The 19,839-nt window shown below is 52.0% G+C and overlaps 1 protein-coding gene across 1 annotated transcript; it reads left to right on the top strand.

Annotated features, from left to right (window-relative positions):
- Window positions 1-97: 97 nt before the first annotated feature.
- Window positions 98-19,510, top strand: MFSD4A (major facilitator superfamily domain containing 4A). The gene is made up of 10 exons (XM_040535579.1): window positions 98-446; window positions 6,110-6,308; window positions 6,435-6,674; window positions 11,422-11,590; window positions 13,294-13,409; window positions 14,448-14,621; window positions 16,491-16,638; window positions 17,304-17,374; window positions 17,592-17,712; window positions 18,372-19,510. The coding sequence occupies exons 1-10, from the start codon at window positions 217-219 to the stop codon at window positions 18,434-18,436; spliced, it is 1,533 nt and encodes a 510-aa protein (XP_040391513.1). The 5' UTR covers window positions 98-216; the 3' UTR covers window positions 18,437-19,510.
- Window positions 19,511-19,839: the final 329 nt, after the last annotated feature.

Here is a 19,839-nt window from a genome sequence, read left to right as displayed (position 1 = left end):
CCGCTGCGCGCTGCTCGCCCGCGGGAGGCTCCGCCCGGCCCCGGGAGGAGGAGGAGGACGAGGAGGAGGAAGGAGGAGGAGGAGGAGAGGGAGGAGAGGGAGGAGGCGGCGCCCGGCGGGGCTCGGCGGGCTCCGGAGGCACAGCCGCGAAGGAGGAGCGGGGCCGGGCGGCGCTGGAGCCGCATCGCCGCGGGCCGCCCCGCGCCGCCGCCCAGGATGTGGTGGGACGAGCGGGTGTCGGCGAGGTTCCGCAGGAACCTGCAGCCCACCCTCACCTACTGGAGCGTCTTCTTCAGCTTCGGCCTCTGCATCGCCTTCCTGGGGCCCACGCTGCTGGACCTGCGCTGCCAGACGCAGAGCTCGCTCTCGCAGATCACCTGGGTCTTCTTCTCGCAGCAGTTCTGCCTCCTGCTCGGCAGCTGCCTCGGAGGGGTCTTCAAGAGGACGTAAGGAGCCGGGAGCCCCCCCCCGCAGCAGCCCCGGGCTGGGGGCGGCCAGCGCCGGGCCCCCCGCGCCCTTCCCCGGGGCTCGCACGGCTCAGCCGGGGCGCGGAGCCCGACGGTCCCCCGGGAAATGGTGCTGGGTGCTGGGTGCCGAGGGGAGGCTGGGGGCGAGGGAGAGAGGGAGGGAGCCGAGGGGGGGCCTGGGGTGCGGGCTGGGGGCTGCTCAGGGCCCCGCTCGCTCACCCGTGCCCTTCCACCCGCTGCCCGTGCCCCCGAGCTCGGGACAGGGGCAGCCGCGGCGCGAAGTTACAGCGAGAACTTCCTGGAGGATGTTTCCCTTACCCGAATCGCTTATCGCAAAGATAACATCGAGGGCCTGTTTTAATAACCCCGTGTCAGGAGCTGAGGCACTGCCAGGCCCCCCCCGGCAGCGGGGGCTCACGCACGGCGTGATGCCAGGGGACGAGGGCAGCAGCGGGCATCAGCAAGGTGCAGCCGAGCGGGGACTCGCACCGAGCTTCTGCCCAGGATGTGTTTAAAATAAGCAATGTGCAAGGCTCAACCCTAAAGGTTGCCAAACTGGCACTTGGTCGGAGGCTTGATGACAGCTCCGCTCTCCTGAGGCTCAGCTGGTTATTTACATTGCTGCTCGTTCTCCAGGCAGTGGTGTAACGTTTCACCTCCGCGTGCGTCTCCAGACACACGTCATCTGTATAAATTTAACACGTATATAAAAGAATCTTGCATGAGCCCTTCAATTCTGTCCAAAACCCGTTTAAAAATGGTTTGTTAAACTCTTGTCTCATGACAAGTGGAGAGTGTTGGCTGAGTTAGGTGGCATCAGAGCACCTGTGAAGTTACCATCCTCGTCCGGGAGCTGTCCCAGCCATCGTGCCCGGGCAGAGCCCAGAGGCTTTGTGGAGCAGCCCAAGCTGTGCTCCCGTGGGCTGTGCCAGGAGAGGATCATGATGTGGGGGGACGGGGACGGTGTGTGGGGGCCTTGCCCTGGGTCTGACTCAGACCCGAGGCTGCCGGGTCGGCAGGCAGTGCTCTGTCAGCCCCGCTCTGCTTCGAGTGTGTTTGAAGGAGCGGCGGAGGAAAAGGCAGAATTGTTTCCTGTCATCAGCTTCCTACCCAAAACCTCCTGCCCTTGGCCAGCACCTCATAAAAACCAGCTTGAGGTTTCGTGGTTGGAGACTCCTGAACTTTTAACTCTGCAGCAGCAAGTTGGGGAGAACAGCACGCGCGCCGCTCGCTGTGGCTGTGCACCAGGACGCGCTCGGGGCAGGCGATCGCAGCCTCCCTGAGCAAGGGGCTGTGCCGTGCCCGCAAGCCCCGGCGAGCAGCAGCAGCACTGCTGGGCAGGAGGGCGTTTTGGGTGGCTGTAGTTTGTGAGCGTGCCGGGGTTACTTGGAGCAGCGCAGTGGTTTGATGCGTGGGTTTGCACAAGCACGTTAAGTGTGCGGGCTCTGGGCTTCGCTCTCCCCTCCTGAGTTGCCCTGCTGCGTGCTCCTGCTCCATGGGCTGGAGAACCGAGCGGTCCCGGGGCAGGCAAGAGCATCGGGATGGGCTTTGCTGGCTGGGAGAGGGTCCCAGAGCCTCACCTGGCAGCAGTGCAGCTGAGCCGCGGTCTGGCTACAATTAATTTCTAACGTCTCAGGGACACAGGCTTGCTTTTGGTTAAAATCGTGTTAGTCTGAGCCCTCCGCTCTGAACAACGATCGTGAGCGAGGAAGCAGCACTGTGGCTGGGTTTAGTGGCAGAAGGGGCAGGTGGCACCTGAACATGGCTCTGCTTCCTCTGCACAGAGAAGTTGCTGAACACGGGGTCGTGGTCTCTGCTCTCCCGGCCCTGCTGGAGTCCTGGAGCGCTGCGAGGACAGAGCATAACGATGGCACCGGTCCCTCCGCAACTCGGTGCGTGCCTGGATCGCCAAGACAAGCTCCAAAATTCCCTCTCCTGCTAGATTTCAAAGAAAAAAGTTTGTCATCGCGAGCAGTGTACAAACGTAGCTGTTGCTTCCAGTGCTTGCAGCAGGACCTTGGCTGTGCCCTGCGGCCCCTTGGCTGGCCGGGGGCACAGAGCAGCCTCCCACCTCGCTGCCGTGCACGTTGGGCAGCTCAGGCTCACAGCACGGGCTCTGCTCTCTGCTAACGTGTGCCTGAGGATCGCTGGGCTGTAACCGCAGCTCTGGCTCAGAAGAATTCAACTTTTTGTGAGTATAGTGAAATCGTTCTTTCACATAGGTGGGAAGAAGGTTTGGGGGTCCTGGTAGAGGTGCCTTGACCAACACAGCCCTGGGAGCAGCTGATGCCCTTCGTGAGGAGCTCTGTGCACCCACGGGTGAAGTGCACCAACGGCTTTTCTCTCCTGGCCTTCACCTTTTCCTTTTCAATCCATTTTTACAGGATTTTATGCTTGCATTGTAAAGCTAAAGCCGTGCTCGCTCTGTGCTGCTGTGCCACACATGCTTGGGACAGACGCACCAGGTAACTGAGCACCTGTACCCCAGCTGGCTTTTTTTCATTCTGAAACTGCCTTTGTGAAAACTTTGCATTTTCGCTCTTGCTCCCAGTGTCAGGTCAGCCTGAGCTCACCCCGCTGGCGTTAGCAGAGGAGAGGAGGGGGCTGGCGTGCCTGTTGCTGTGTTGGGACCTTGTGCAGGCTCTGCCTGAAGTCAGGATCCCCACCAGGACCAGGAGGGTTATGAGATGGGACCCCCTGAGCCTTCTTTCTTTCACCTGAACCCCGGGTGCCCGCTCATGCCGCAGAGCGTCCTCTGGGAGCAGTGGCCCCGTTCCCTCCCTGCCCTTCAGACGCCCATCCTCTGAAGGTTTCTGCTCAGACACGTGGAGGGTGCACGCAGGACGGTTCTCACTGCAAAGGAGAGCAAAGCCTTTTGTTGCTGGGAGAGCACGGAGCATGGTGGCAAGCACGGGCTCCTCGGGGGAGGCAGCGTCACCCAGCCAGGCTCCTCCAGCCCGGCCAGTGCTTCCCGCTGGAGACCGGGGTACCCGAAGGCAGGAGTGAGATAATCCAAACCCTCTTCTTCCTCCGTGTCCTTGCCTTGTCCTCTTAGGGCTTTGGGGTTTTAATGATCCGTTTTGCCAAATGGAATTAACCTGATTATTATTTTTCTTCTTGACGTGTTGGACTTAGAAAATGCTTCCTGAGGTAGGGAAAAACATCCTGCGAGTTGGAGAGTGCCCACTGCGACAGGAGCTGTGAGCTGGGGCTCATATACACTGCAAGGGAGGGAGAGGGTGAGCTTTGCTGGCAGTGACTGCAGCGGGGTTGTACATCCCATGGAGCAGGTCAGCCCGAACCTTTTGGTGGCAGGCTGCAGATCTTCCCCCAAGGGTTGTGATGGAGCCGGGATGTGCGCAGGGTGCTCCAGGAACCCAAGAGGTCAGAAGGATCATGAAGCCCACTTTCGCAGTCTGTATTTGTACTGAAAATCAAGATGAAGCAAGCTTTTGCCCATGGCATTACCAGACTTGTTTCACGCCCTGTTGAAACAGAGCCTGCCCCGGGACAGGCGATGGCTGCGGCTGGCACAGAGCTGAGCTGTGCACCCGAGGACATGGGGACTGGTTCGTGATGGGCAGGGCAGCAATGTCACGGCATTAACGTCAGGGTGGCTCTTTAAGCCCTTTGGAAGGGCACGTTGGCTTCACATCAGCGTGGCACGGGGTTCAGACCCACTCTGAAAAGATGCTCCCAAAGAGGTTTGTCTCTGAAGGCATCCCCGGCTGGCTGTGCGGTGCCTCTGTGCGTGCTGGGCAGTGTCCCTCGAGTACCCCGGGCGAAGTGGTGTGGGAGGGCGGCAATTCCTTGGTGCCCCCACTAATGCCAGAGCCAGGGAAGGGGCAGGAGGGCTGCGTGCTGCCCCAGGCTGTGTGTTGCTGCTGTCTGGGGGCAGGCACGATCGTGTGATTAACGTCTTACGGCTGCAGGCAGGAATTTCTGCTCTTTGGGGAACGGTGAGGTTGTGCAGTGCTTTTTAAGAACGTATTATTTGCAATTAATGTTTAACTCCAGTAATGAACATGCTCCCTAGCCAGGCACACGCAGTGCTGAGGCTGCCTTGCTGGGGCTGCAGAAGAGAGGAGGCGTTTGGGGAGGTCTCGGTGCGCGTTCCTCCATCGCTCCCAGCCTCGGATTCGCCAGCTGCTGGTGCCTCTGCTGCTCGCCCTCCTGCTGTACCCTGTAGAGCGCTGCCTCCTCTCTCCAGGCTCGAAGCTGCTTCTCAGTCATGTGCTAGCTGTTTTTCCTGCCGTAGCTGTGCACATCTTGCTTTGCTCCCTCCCTCCCCCAGAAATCCCGTGCTGGATCCCTGTGTTGCTGTCAGAGGAAGATTGGGAGTCACAGCTTTACAAAACGTTGGCTCGCCCAGCGTGGTCTAGCTGATGGGTGAGTGAGGTTGGGCTGGGTGAGGTGGGCACACAGAGCCTCCGGTACCACCCAGCTTGTGCCACCAGGCCCGAGGATAAAGGACAATTGCTCTTGGACTGTTTTCCTCCTGACACTGTTGAAGTGCAGCACGAGCAACGAGCAGGACGTAGGAAGGCAGATTACTGAGAGTTTGCAGATGAATGAGGGCCATGCAGAAGCACAGGTGTGATGTGCCTGAGGCTGAGCCGTTCTGGATGAGCAGCCAGGGCAGGAGGACCGGCACCGTGGTGCCCAGCCAGCTCTCGTGGTTGCTCTGCCTTGTGCCTGCTCCATGATTTCTCCTGTCTCTGGGCAGAGCGTGAAGTGGCTGCAGCAAGCAGATGGCCTGGGGGAGCGAGCTGTGGGCGTTTCACCTGCTGGCTCCGTGCCTGTGTTGGGGATGGACGTACCCGTACGCTGGGGATGGACGTACCCGTGCTTCCCCCAGCTGCACTCATTGCTCATTAGCAGCTCGTGGCAGGGGGCTGCCGGGTGCTGCACCGGGCTTGGGGCAGGGTGTGGGAGCCCGGGCTGGGAGGGACGCGCCCGTGCTATTTACTCGCTGCTGTGACTCTGGAGTCCCATCTTTCTGCTAGCCTCAGTCGTTCCAGTGCTTCGCTGTCTGGTCCCCATTTCCTTCCTTCCTTCCTGCCTTTGGACTTGGCAGCTCCGGAGCAGCGCGGTGCCAGCCTGGGCGCCGTTCTCTGGCTGGCGCTGGGCTCGCGGTGCAATGCACCAGCTTCCTGCACCGTGCCTGTCCCTCGGGCTTCTCCCGTGGCACGAGCGGGTCAGAAAGCAGCCGCCTGAAGTGGGAACGGCCACGGTCCTGAGCTCTGCCCTGCTGTGCTGGGGGATGGGTGATGCTGCCAGAGCAGAGCACAGGGTGCAGAAGGGGAATGGTGGATCGGTGCTGCTAACAAGGGAAGGTTCTCGGGTTGTCTTCTGCCTTGAAATGTGCAGAAAAGGTTTGAAGGGATGGTTGCTCATCTTGAAAGTTGCCTAGAAGATCTGCCTCTGTGGGGCATCACACTCCAGGCAGGAGATGCGGTGTCCTGGGCTGGTTATGGCTGGATGTGGGGGCAGAGGGAGCAGGATGTCCCCGTCAGCCTGCGGGGACATCGCCTGCAAATGTCTTTGCCACCAACTGGCTTGGGGCTGAAAACAGTGCTGTGTTGTGGATGCTGCTCTCACGACACTAACACTGTCCTGTCTCTCCTCGTTCCCTCCCTCAGGTTGGCTCAGTCGCTGTTTGCGCTCTTCGCCTCGTCCCTCGCCATCTCCCTGGTCTTTGCCATCATCCCCCTGTGCCACAATGTGGTGGTCCTGGCCGTGGTCATGGCTGTGGCGGGACTGGCCATGGGCTGCATCGACACCATCTCCAACATGCAGCTGGTGAAGATCTACCAGAAGGACTCGGCCATCTTCCTGCAGGTGAGCGTGGAGCCTACGTCCCCCCTGGCTGTGCTTCCTCCCCTGAGGAAGAAGAGGGAGGAGCGCAGCCAGGCTCTGAAGAGGGCCGTAGCCACCAGCTCTACTTGCGTGCCTCACCTCTTGCAGGCCCTTCATTTCTTCGTGGGCTTTGGAGCGCTGCTGAGCCCGCTGATCGCTGACCCCTTCCTCTCCGACACCAACTGCATCCTCTCGAACGCCACGGCCAATGCCTCCAGCAACCTCCCTCACATCCGCAAGTCGCTGGTGCCGCACCACCCGGGCAACCTGTCCCACTACGACCTGCCGATGAAAGGCATGGTGGTCACCCGCGTCTCCTACGCCTTCTGGATCATGGCCCTCATCAATGTGAGTGCTGCAGGGGCTGTCGGTGTGCCGCAGACCACGGTGGTGTTTGGGGGTGCCCATTGGGTGGTGCCAGCGATGGAGGAGGCGTGTGGGTGGTTGTGCTGGTTCGCAGCAAAGGGCCGTGTTTGCTAATGCCTGGTTCACAGCAGCAAGGAGCAAGTGCCTGGGGCAGGATGTGTGCGTGTGGAGTGCGACCGCACAGCTCATGGTGCTGAGCTGTGGTGGCTGTGCTGTTGGATGTGGTGTCACTGTACCGTCCTGCGGGCTTTGTCTGCTCTCGCTGGAAGCTGCTTATTCCTCTGGCATCCGTGTAGTCAGGATTTAAAGCGGTTCTCAATGCTCAGATTCACAAAATCTTCCTCTGCGGTCAGCCTGGGGACGGGGCTGGTGGCGTGGGGAAGGCATGGCGGGAGGGCGATTCACAGCCTCTGTATTTGTAGGAAAATGCCCACCAAAGGACTGGGTTACTGGGGCTGTCGCTCCCCTGGTGGCAGCAGCAGCCCTGCGAGCGTGCGTGCAATTGCCCGTGTCGATCTGGAGCGATAAGGGCAGTGGGTGTTGCAGTGAGCATCAGCCCTGAGTGCTGCTGGTGGTGCTTGGATTGATGCTGAGGGCAGCAATGGCTTAATGTTTCTTCTTCTCCCCGATCAACTACGAGGGCAGTTTTTAGAAGCAGGCCCAGTGGCTGCTCACTGCCACCAGCTGTGCAGGTTTAGCCATTGCCCTTCCACTGAAATGCAAAGCTGTGCTGGTGCTCCCTCTCCCCATCCCAGGCCGACGAGCAGCCCATGATCTTCCACTGCTTCATCTGTGCAAGGCAAAGGGCACAGGTTTTTTCTGCTCGTGGTCTGCCCGTTAGGTGATTAACTAAAACCCCAGCATGCCTATTCCAGCGGTGCTCATCGGGCCCGCTCAGCTTGCTGATGTGAGCAGAGCAGTCAGCCCAAATATCTGGGCAGGTGCTGAAATGAGTTCCTCTGCAGAAGTACCGAGAATGATGTTCTCTGCCTAGGAGAAGGCTGTTGTAATTACCTCTGACTCTGTGTATGCCATGGGAAATGTGCTTTTAATTACACCAGAGCAGTATCTATTTTGCCAGCCTATCTTGGGCAAGCCAATTTAGTTTCAAAGGCAGCGCTTAATATCTGCCTTGAATTCAGCGCGCGTCCAATGCCCGGAGCACTGACGGGAGGGCGGTCAGCAGAGCCCGCTCTGTTCCCACCACTGGCCCCTGGACGTTTTGCTGCTGTTGCTGCTCACGGGAGCAGGATGGGACCCCGGGCTGAGTCCCTCTGCACCCAGCAGCTGGTGTGGGCAGGCCACGAGCTGGGCTTGAGCATCACTGCAAGTGCTGTCGGTGTGGGTTGTGTGTGCATGCAGCGAGCAGGACCCCTGGGGAGGCAGCGGGATGCTGGTGGGCTTCTGGGCTGAGGATTAGGTAAGGAAGACATGGGGAGCTGGGGAGTCAGACACACGCTGCGCACGCAGCTCCGGTGTCTCCTTGCCAAGAAGAGCCATTATCGTCTTCTCCAAAGCCTTGCAGAGGGAGCTGACTCGATTCCTTATTTAAACGGGATAACCCAGCCCGCTGGTTGGAGATAGTGTGGGCAGCTGCGCTCCAGAACCGACCCTTTAAGGTGTAAATATCAGAGAAAGGAGATGGAACTGAAAACCCCAGGGAAGGGGATGAAATGAGTAAGCTGTAGAAATGGAAACCAGAGCCAGCAACTTTTTTTTTTTTTTAAATGGTCAAAACCCCAATTCCGTGCCAGTTCTCAGAGGGCTGTGTGTATTCTGACAGGACAGCTGAAATGATTCATTTCAATTTCTTGTTTTGTTTAAAGTTGAAATATCTCAATTTGACTTTGGCATGAACACGAAGTGTAAAGCCGACGGAATAGTTGTTTCAATGCTCTTGAAGCAAAATGTTTTTGCTTTAGTAGAATTAAATGGTTCAGCATTATCAAAATGAAGTGCTTGGATGACTCACAGCCAAAATTTTTCATTCTAAGAGAAAATTTTGGCTTTTCAGCCAGATTTGGAACAAAAACACGTTTTAAAATTCAGTTTCCCACAGAACGGAAATTTCATCATCCTGCCTGTTCCAAGGGGCTGGAAGTCAGGAAAATGTTCCTCCGAGAGGGATGTGTTTGTCCGGAAGGTGGTTTCCCAGGGGAAGTGCAGGACACTCCATTGTGCTTAGGTTGCTTAAAAGTAGCCTGGACGCGATGGCAAGGAACAATCCCATGTTCCTGGTGGGGAAGACTGAAATAGAAACTGGAGGGCAGGATCCTGGAGTTATACTCACACTTAATGAGTTGTTGCATATCGCAGTTGAGTTTATAATAACAGTTAAAAACTGCACGGGGCTGGGGGTGATGTCCCCAGCAGTTCAGTGCTGGGGCTGGAGCAGTGGCTATAGGCAGTGGGGCTCTCCCCGGGCATTTTGCCTTTCACCCCGTGCAGGCTCCCAGCTCGATGTTCCCATGTTCCCTCCATGAGCCAGGCTTGTCTTCACTGCTCCACCTCCAGCTGGTGCACACGGGAGCTGCAGGAGCTCGTGGTGTGGAAGGGATGGTCCTCGAGCTGTCCTGGGGCAAGGGTAGGCTGCACCTGCGGTGTGGGTCTGTTCCTTTGCCGGGTGAAACGTGCCCTGGCAGGGCTCCGCCGTTCACCTCTGTTTGCTCCTCTCCACCTGCCCGTGTAACAAGCAAAGTGCTTTCGCGGACGCCCCGTCCCCTGCGTGCACCCTGGACTTATGGCTGGGCTCTCCTGTGGAGCTGCTGGTCACGGGTGACTGTCCCCAGGCGTCCTGCCAGCAGGCTGACATGTGGGACACAGCCCTGGCTCGGGATGGGGCCCTGGAAACCTGCTGGCTCCTGAGCTTTGCTTTCCTTTCTTCCCTGAGCTCGCTTTGGCATGGTAGTGGGTGAGGCCTGCGCTTGACGGCAAGTGAGACCAGATTTGGGGCATTTAAACAGCCAGCGCTGGTGAGCCATCAGCAAGCAGTTCATGTCTTCATGGGGTCAGGACTCTCTTGCACCCAAGGCGCTGCCAGCTTTGAGGTGGTACTGCCTGGATAAAGGGGAAGGGGATGTGTTTGCTTTGGGGATGGGGATGCAGGAGCAGGGACGTGCCCATGGTCCCGCTGGGAACCATGAGAGCCAGGCACCGTGACCCTTTGTATAGGCACTAAGCACTCCTTAAGTGCCCGGAGCTGTTATCTATCTGGCCAGTCCCTCTGTGTGGTGTTTTTTTTTTTTTTTTTTTTTTTTTTTTTTTTTTGCAAAATCTGCAGTTTAGAAGAATAAAAATCTGGTCCTGACCTCCGGAAGGATTAGAACTATCAAGCAAATGCGTTTTTCTTCCATGGGACCGAACTAACTGTTCCTATTCCCATTGTTCCCAGAACAATGAAGTCCTCATAAATGAATTCATGCAAGAGAGGCGGGTGTGGGGGGGAATTCTCCATACATTTAAATAGTGCCACGAGCCAACAAAAGGCAGGAAATTTGGAGCTAGAGCTCACACTTGCTCACAGACATGTAGAAAACAAGACCTCAATGGCTGGAGAGTGAGCTGTCACTTAGGATTTCCTGGCTTTCTCCCCCAGTGTGTTGCAGAATAAACACTGCTTGGTTGCAGCAGGAGGAGGAGGAGGGAGGGCTGGCCAGGGGCAGACCCAGCTTCATTTACTTCCCTCTATTTTCTCTCCCCCCCAAAAAAAAAGATCTAAGTCCCTCTGGATTTGCAGGCACCACCAAGTCGTGGGTGTGTGCAGGATGCAGGCTCATCCCTGGGCACGAGGCAGCGAGGGAGCATGGTGCTGGGGGGTCCTGATGCTGCCGTGTGATGGATCCAGCGGGCAGGTGCAAGCCTGCGGTCCCTCTCTTTTGTCCCCACGTGTGTAGCACCAGGTGGAAAGCCCTGACTGCAGGGAACAGTGCTGGTGGGGGCCAGCACCCATGCAGCGGGGACCCTGGTGTGTAGGCAACTCTTAGGCAGCTGTGGCTGAGAGGGCAGGGGCTGGAGGAGCAGGGTGGTTGCTCTTGGTCCCAAGTCCCTCAGCAGAGGCTGTACTGAAGGGTTTGTTTGGGGCTGCTTGGCTGCAGCAGTGCCGTGCCCGTTGGCCTGGGAACCACGAGCTCGTCTCTTACGAGATGCTGAGCAACCTCTGCTAATGGCTGGACAAAGCAGGTCGTGGAGCAGCTTGTGCATTCCTCACAAAGCATTTCAGCCAAAGGTCTCCCATTCAAACTGCTCTGCTCTCCACAAGAAAAAAGCTACTTTATTATTATTCTTTGTGCAGAAGTAGACAAATGCTTGGAAATCAGAACGTTTTGGTTTCAAAGGGTCGGTACAGGCTTCAAGAGGTGTGTACTGGGTGCCTTCTGGTCTAGTGCTCCTGCCCCCAACCCAGATGAATGGTCCCAGCCCCACTAGGACCCACTCACACAGATTGTTCAGATTGAGAACCTTCTCAGCTTGATGCCTTTTTTTTTTTTTTAATATGTTTCTCTAACAAGCCTCAGTACTTCCTGCAGTGGCTCCTTACCCCTTTGCCAGCCTCTGTCCTTGCCCTGAGGTCAGGGCAGCATGAGGTTGCTCTCAGAGGGAGATTAACTCACCAATATCTATTGCCGGTGCTGAATCCAGCTTCCTAAAAGTCCCTCGTGAGTGGGGAACTGGACTGTGCTCTGTGTGGGATGTGTGCAGTGCTTACCTGCCCCTCTCTGCTCCTCCACAGCTGCCAGTCCCCATCGCAGTGTTCTTCTTGCTCTACAAAGAGCGGATGGTGCCATGCTTCAACAGCAGCAGCCGTCCACTGCTGTCAGCAGACGAGCTGGCGATGGAAACACGACCTACAGTGAAGGACGATCTTGCTACCTCCGTGCAGAGACCCCACCCAGCAGGAGGTGAGCTGGAGGCACCTCTCTTACGGGTCTGGGGGAAGGGCGGTGAGCTGGGGGAAAAAAAAAAGACGAATTTCAGAATGTCTCCATTCAGTTTAACAAGTGAGCTTAATTGCTATTGTCTAAGGAGAGAACTTTCCAAAACATACAAGTGAGTGTAATCCAAAAGTACCCAAACAATCCAGTTTGGTGCCCAATTGCCCTCAGATTTGTTGGGACCGTAACCCCTGAACAGAGGTTAGTATGCTGCCACTGGGATCCCAGGCTGCTTTCCTGCAAGCTCCCCGAAATTAAACCTGGGCTCTCAAGTTTTTTAAGCACACGTGAAAGTCGTGCCCCTTTATTTTCTTCTGGTTTGCAGTCAGGTTTTGAGCTGGCTCCTCCAACTGTTCAGAATAAAAGTGGCGATCATTCTCCAGAATGCTGATTTTTTTTATAGATCTGAAAGGAATAAGGATAGTGCCCTTGTTTGAGGCGAAAAGTTAAATTCCAGCAATAGTTTGAACTTGTGACTACACCCCGTTTTGTGGACAATAGTAGCATTGTTCTTTGCTACCCAAGAGAAACATATCAAAGTCAATTCTTCAGCTAGTGAATCTCGGAAGTAATCACGTTTTAGGGCTATGAGAGGAGTGTTGTTACAGAAGAGATGGCTTTACCGTAACAATTAAATTTTAGGGAAAACTTGAAAGCAGATGCAGTTAGAGATGTGGTGAGGTGCTGCAGAGAATGATTCGTAACCGTGCCTAGTGGTGTGGGTTCTCTGGTGTCTAGTAAGGCTGTGTTCATCTAATAGCATTTCCCTTAGCTGAGACACTGACGGCTTCTTTCCTCAACCCAGCTGCCCATTTTCATACAACCCACTGAAGCCTCATGGTCATCAAATCTCCATCCTTCTCTTAAACGCCTTTGGGATTAATCCTTAGAGAAGCAGGAAGGCTATATGGCTGACTACTGTGATCTTTGGCAGACACGTCTGTGCTGGCAAAATCCCTCCTTCCCCATAGAAGTAGTGAGAATTTCATCTTTGTCCGTGCAGGAACAATCATCTCACCTGCTCTGGGCTCTGAGTGCAGGTATGTTAAGGCTGGTGCTTTGCACTCCCTGGAGTGTGACAAAGTGGTGTGGTAGGGGCCAGTCGGCTGTGCCTGGGGTCCTGGTCCCCAGCTGGCTCGAGCACATTCTTGTTCTGTTGTCGACTCAGAGGAAGCGACACCAGCTTGTGTGTTTATCACCCTCTTTCCCAGAGCTGGCTTGTTTGGTTAAATATTGTTTAGCTGAAGAATGTGAGCTGTCCTGGGCAGGGCTCGCCCATGTGGCTGTACCGACTATGAGGGATGCTGAGCACGAGTGCTGGAGCTGAATGGGCTTATTTCTTTTGACTGTACAAGTGGGGCCAGCAATGTGGAGCTCAGAAATGGGAAGAAGAGCCTAAGCAGCTACTGAGAGATAAGCAGCAAGTATCTTGGAGAGCTAGGATCCCAGTCTGTGGATAGCAGCCTCAAAGCATGTCTTCCTTCTGAAGTTCTATAGGTAGGTACAGAAAGCCGTGTTGGCAGAGGTTAGCAGTGTTCCACGTTGTTCACAGTCCTCTATGCGTCTCTGTCCTGCAGCCGAGCGCAAAACAAATCCCCATTGCGGGCTGGCAACCACCCAGCCCCAGGGGGACGTTCCAGCTAAGTTTGCTTTGCATTGTTTTTCACCAGGTCATGATGACTTATTTAGCTGCTGCCAAAGCAAAAACTTCAGAGGGGCTTCTTACACCTACTTCGCAGTCCACATCACTGGGGCTCTTGTTCTCTTCATGACTGATGGGATTGTGGTGAGTTCAGCTGATAGAGGGCTCTTGTCTGAGCAAAGCTATATGGCTTTCTTCCTTCCAAATCACTTATAACAGCCCAAACCCAGAGACAACCACATGTCCCTCGTGTGCAGCAGGCCGGACCTGAGGGTCTGCCTGTGCAGCAGTCTGGCTCCCAGGGTAGCTCATTAAAAGCTAATCAGTCCAGCTGATATGTGCCCTGCTTCTTGGGAGGGTTGTGTGACTTCTCTAAGGCTCTACGGTGCTGCAGCTAGATTGCTACTGCTACTAACCTAGCCAGTTTAGAGCTGGAGGTGTGGCGTTGTCTACTTGTGAGCAGTGGAGGTCTCTTCTCACTTCAGCCAGGGCACAAGCACAGCTTTGTTTTATGTCATAAGAAACGGTGGTTCTTTGTTTGACGGGTCTCCTGAGCCCACAAAATCCAAGAGGAGAGCATGCATGCAGTCCCTGTAGCGGCCTGACAGCATGTCCCTCACCAGCGCAGTCACAGCGGGTTTGCTGTACGTAGCACTTCTGTCCAGATGAGGAAGACTCACTCTTGGCTGGCTGCTGTTCCTTTTCTTTCAACAGTTTTGTCTCAGTCCACTCAGGGTAAAACGCTGCTGAGTCTCATGAAGGTGTTAAACAGGAGTGGGGTTACACAAAGCAGCTGTCAGATGCTGGAACTTTCTAGGCCCTCCATCTTCAAGGTTGATTGAGTCTGGGTTCTTACTAGGAGAGGTGTTAAGAATGTGCAGTTCCAAGACAGTCTTTAGGGAAGAAAGCATCTGTATAGATAAGAGCTTAGTATGCATTTTACCTAGCAGAGCTGTTAAGTCTTGCCCTTTTAGGAGTGCTTAAACTCCGTGTTCTCTCCTGGTGGAAGCTTGTCTCCAGCTGCAAACTCTTGGGAACGAGGTTCACTGAGGTTCGATAGCAAATCCATAGGTGGGCTCTCCTGCACAATCACAACAGTGTGAATACTTGAGGGACAGGATGAAGTTGCAAAGCCTGTAAATCACCACGTCGATGTGACATGCTGTTTTGTTTTTCCCACAGGGAGAGTACTCGGGCTTCATTTACAGCTATGCAGTGGAAGAGCCTCTCTCTGTAGTCCATAAAGTGGCTGGCTACTTGCCCAGCCTCTTCTGGGGATTCATCACACTGGGCAGACTCATTTCTATTCCCGTGTCCTACCGAATGAAGCCAGCGACTATGGTCTTCATCAATGTGGTAAGGCTATTTTTACCATGTCTGTCCTCTGCTTGCCTCCAAGGTGCTCGTTTTGGTTTTGGTGTGCAGAGCTGCTGCGATTCTCAGGGCATTCCTCGGCCAGATTTGCACCAGGCAGTCTGACTAGCACACACGAGCTGCGTTAATCTTCCTCTGCAACACTCTCTCTGTGTTTGCAGCTGATAGATATAGGAGATAGCTAGGACTTAAAACTTGATTGTACTGCTTTTCTGAGCTTGCTCCTTAGTTAATCTAATGCCAGATTTCTGAGAGCACCTAGTAAAGTGTCTGCCAGCTTTATTTACTTTGCACATTATCTTCTCTTGCATCTACAGGGAAATTAATGCTTGTGTTAGCCATAGGAAAGGGAAGGAAGTAAATCTACTAGTTTAGTAAATTCTCTGCTTAGACTGTAGCAGCTATGAAATAAATCAAGTTAATGTTAGTTTGCTTAAATTAAAATATATTCATTTGAAAAAAGGGGAAGGAAGCCTGTAAAGGATATATAGGAAAGATGTATAGAAGGATGTGATAGACATCAGCGCAGGAGCTGGTCCCATTTCCCCATTATGTTGTTGTTGTTTTTTTTTTTTAAAGAAAAAAGATGGCAATTAATTTACAATTTATTTAAACCAGAATTTATTTTCATAGCAAGTCTTACAGTAATATTGTGACGTGGTGAGAGAACAGGGTTGACAGTACACATTGGGATGTTTTAAAGGCCAATGTCTGTTGCAGACAGGCCACAGGTGAGGAAGCTTGCTTGGCACCTTGTTGCTGGTCACTTTGAAAACAAATTTTTAGATACCAACAGCTGCAGCCAAATGAACTGCAATTATTTTTAAAATGAGTATAATAACCTCCTATTTCAGAACGTAGTCACTAGTTACATGGGAGCAGAGAAAGCTCAGCCCCAGCAGATCTAGATCAGATAGCTGGTGTGAGCAGTCCTATGCATATGCTTGATTACTTTTCTTAATTGCATGACTGCTCTATTAAACCCGAGGACAGGACTTAGTTTTTTAGCAGCTGCTCATATTTGCAGAGAGGAGGGAAGAGCCTCCAACCCTTAATAGAAGCCTTCTCACTTCCCTTTAAAGGCAGTAGTAGTAGTATCATCCAAGGACAAAAATTGGCTTGACTAACACTTGATGCTGTGCTTGCTGGTTGGTGCTGCTCTGTGTAGTACGACAGAGCAGTTCTTGGCAGTCGTTCCAGCATTATAGCAAACTGCAGTTTGAATTCATTTTCTTTAGAATCCAAATTGCTCTTGTGTATATGTGCACACACCCATAATTAGGGCCTGAACGATTAAGAAACATAACTTGAGTTGGTATTGCAGAGCTCCCTCTGCTGACTCTTTGCCATGGCTAACTGCATCGTGGACGCTTTTGCTATTACTTGTACACTAAAGCAAGCCAGAAGTGAGGGCAAGTTTGTTTAAACTTATTTGGCTCTTTGGCTCTGCTTGCGAGGGGCAGGGTTGTGAGCAGTTATTGAGAGCGAGTGAATGCTTTAGCCTGCTGAGTAAGACTTATTAATGATTGAAACATTTATATTATGGAGGCAGCAGTACTGTTGTATTTAAAGCCAAAGAAGTATTTTTCCAGACATGATCTTCAATCTCTACCTAATGAAGTCAAGACAGATAAATTACATATAGTCATTTTAAGTCCCATTAGAAAAAGAACCAAATTCTGTACTGTAAAGATAGATGGATTTTAATTTGACTTGTCACCTCAGTTTTTTTTAAAGACTGTGAAAATGTAGTTGATGTTGTATTATGCTGGGGAAAGAAAAAAAAAAAAAGCTAGAGTTACTGTAACTCAGCATTTACCTTCCTGCTGACTCTGTGTTTGTTGTTCACAGGTTGGAGTCCTGATAACCTTCCTCCTGCTCCTGATTTTCTCCTACAGTGTTGTCTTCTTGTTTGTGGGGACAGCATCTCTGGGTCTGTTTCTCAGCAGCACTTTCCCCAGCATGCTTGCCTACACTGAGGACATCCTGCAGTACAAAGGTAAGCAGGGATTTGGGCATGCCTGGCAGACCCTGAAAGTAGGCAGGTGCTCAAGGCTAGAGCTCAGACACCATCACACCTAGCAAATCCCCTTCCCTCTTCAGGGATGCTTAGGAGGACTGGAAGAAAGATCTGCTATTAAATACAATTTTCATTCAAGCTTGTAGTTGGAAAACCCCACTGCACAAATCCCAGATTCACTGTACTAATAACTCCTACAGGCAGGGATCCAGACTGGTGCTTAGTTTCCTGCAGCTTTAGAGCTCTCAGGGACTGACGAGGATGTCTGTTCTGACAGCGTCATCCAGGTTATCAGTGAACTGAAAATCCTGGTTTGGCCAGCTCTTATAGGAGGTCTCTGCCAACCTTCATCTCTGGGACAGCGATACAGAAGAATGAGTTTTTCTCAGCAAGAAGCAACAGCACCTCTGCTGACAGAGACAAGTTACAGAACAGGAGATGGTTTTTGCCTTAAACTTTTATCTTTTTGTACCACCCACAAGTTAGAGGAGTGATTCTCAACATTAGATGGAAACGTCCATTGAGCGTTTGTACATCTTGTACAGAGAGGTCCGTGAAAGAACAGTTTGAAGAAGTTACCAGCCTGGTCCTGGTGGCTGAATCATTTGTTCTCTGTCAGTATCTCTCACACTGTTTCTTTGCAGGCTGTGCCACGACTGTGTTAGTGACTGGAGCTGGAATTGGAGAGATGGTACTGCAGTTACTGGTGGGATCGGTAAGTGTTGGCAAAGGAGAAAGACAGGGCATGCCAAAAACTCAGTGGAACTTTTAAATAGAAACCTTAGTCTCAGTTTTGCACAGTTGCTGTGGGGGAAAAGCACTGGTTTACATTTGAGTTATCGAAAAGTAAAGCTCTCACCAATTGCTAATTAGGTATTTGAGTGCTATGATGACATGTCTGTTCCTTTTTCTTTTTTCCCCTCCTATTGCAGATTATACATGATCAGGGCAGCTACAGTTTCCTGGTCTGTGGAATGATCTTTGGAGGCTTGGCCTTTACCTTCTACGCTTTCCTCTTGTTTTTCCACAGGATGTACCCCAAGCCCCCGTCAGGTAAGAAAGCGCCAGCACTAAGCCCTGCATTATAATGAGAGGAAGAGTGGCATATGCATCAATACATAACCAGGGTGCAGCACTTCAGCAAAATGCAAGGAAATGTTTATTTTACTGCTGCTTCCTGCCCCTTCTTCCTGCTTTGACTTGCCCACAAAGCCTTGGCAGCCACAGCTCAGAATTTGCTTTCTTTTCTGTTGGAGAAGTAAGGGAAAAAACTAGGAATGGTCTGTGGATATCACAGAGGAAGCTTAAACCAAATCGGGTGCCAGCTGTGCTAGCACTACATGCTATGGCTGAGCTAGCAGGAGTAAGCCCTGCTAGCACAGACTGTACAGGCTTCCCAAGGCTGTTCCCTGGCTAAAATCCAGAGAGCAACTGGGTCTGCCCTCCAAAGCAGCTGTCAAGCTCTTGAGAAAAGCCTCACCGATTTAAAGATTTTTCTTACCTATTGTGTCAGTCTATATATACTATTTTCCTTTTCAAGCACCTTTTACAGAAGGGGCACTGCATGACAGGCGAGTAACTTGTTCAGGTTACTGGAGATTGAGGCCTTTCTTCTGTGACCAGCAAAGCAAACAAACTAGTGGGGTGTGTGACAGAAGAGCAACATCCAGTGAGAGAGCTTGTGCATGTTCACTTAAATGTCAATTTTGCAGATATGGATGCTGCCTCACCTGACAAACCAGCAGTAATGGATGACACTGGACAGTATCAGCGCTAAAGAAGTGGCCGTGCCCTAGACAAGCAATAAAACAGCACACAATTAAGCAGTACTATTAAGGATGATTTCACATTTAATGACTAAATCATGCAAGTTTTCTGCAATCAAAAGCACATTAGTTTGGGTAAGTCAGAATCAAGAAAACATCCTAAAACACCATGGGAAGCTAAGCACAAGTTGCCCGTACCACATGTACCAAAAAGACTATAAAACATCAGACTTACCCTGTATCTGAAAAGCTACAGCAGTAGGGCAGGGATGATGGAGGACAGTTAGTCCTGCAAATGAGCTTTCATTACCGATTCAGGATGAAGGGTGGAGGTGAACAATTTGTTCCATATGTAAGACTTTGAAATTCACCTGGCTTAAGTCACTGAACTTAACAGGTTTTTCTTTTGGCCTGTGAAGTACAGGAACCCTTACAATTTACAGCACAATACTGGTTTTGAACTATTTTTTGGTGCAACACAGGAGTGGAGTGTATGTGATCTCCATGAATACTTCCAAATGGGAAAAATTATGCTATTGGTAGAACCCACCAAGTGCACAGTGGTAGCAGGCTCTATCTATATTTGCACAGTTGATTCTTGTATATTACACGGTATCAGATGTTCACTAAGACAGTGTCTTATTCAGCATGCTAGGGCCTCTTGATTATTAAAATCATTAGCTTTTTTTTTTAGAGTCAAGAATGAGTTGTGATGTTTTGTTTTGCTTTAAGTCATTACGTTAGCTGCTACAGTTGCAGTGTCTTTTAGGGCAGTTTTATTTCTAGCTTCCAGTTGAAGCTTAAACAGAGGTATTTTGGAGCCAGCCTCCAGCTGCTTAATCTGTGCAATACTTATTATAACAGGACAGGTGCCTTCTGTAAGGTACTCTTATAACCCACGCATGGCCTATTACAAGCTACGAAGAAAGGACTGGCTTTAGAAGAATGTAAAGCTACATGCATCTATTTCTTCAGTGAGTGATTGGACATGTACTTTTTGCTTTAACTGCTGTATGTGGATGTACATATGTACGTGTGTATATAACGCAGTGTTTAATTAAAGGTGATTGATTGCTAGATTCTCAGCACGACTGGACTCAGGTAACTTAAGCCCTTTGTGGCCAAGACTATCAGCTACTATATTCAACAGTTCTGACTCTCACATTTAGATTGAATCTAACGGCTGGTAAATAGAATTTCTGTTTTCCCAAGCAGTATATCTTACCTTCCATAAAATATCTTCACGCAGGGCTTCTGTAGAAATCCTCTCAGGAATGGTTGTCTTGTTGAGCTGATCCTGTATACATAAACCTAAATGCACTCTAGGTCAAAGCAGGAAGGAGGATAAACACAGTTGAATTTGGGGCTTAACTCATCCCTACACTTCAGGAGCCCTCCTGCCTCACATCCAGTG

This window comes from Cygnus olor, chromosome 24, assembly GCF_009769625.2.
Source record: "Cygnus olor isolate bCygOlo1 chromosome 24, bCygOlo1.pri.v2, whole genome shotgun sequence".
NCBI classification, from domain to species: Eukaryota; Metazoa; Chordata; class Aves; order Anseriformes; family Anatidae; genus Cygnus; species Cygnus olor.
The sequence above is the reverse complement of the archived record's forward strand: the minus strand, read 5'-3'. Positions and strand labels throughout refer to the sequence as shown.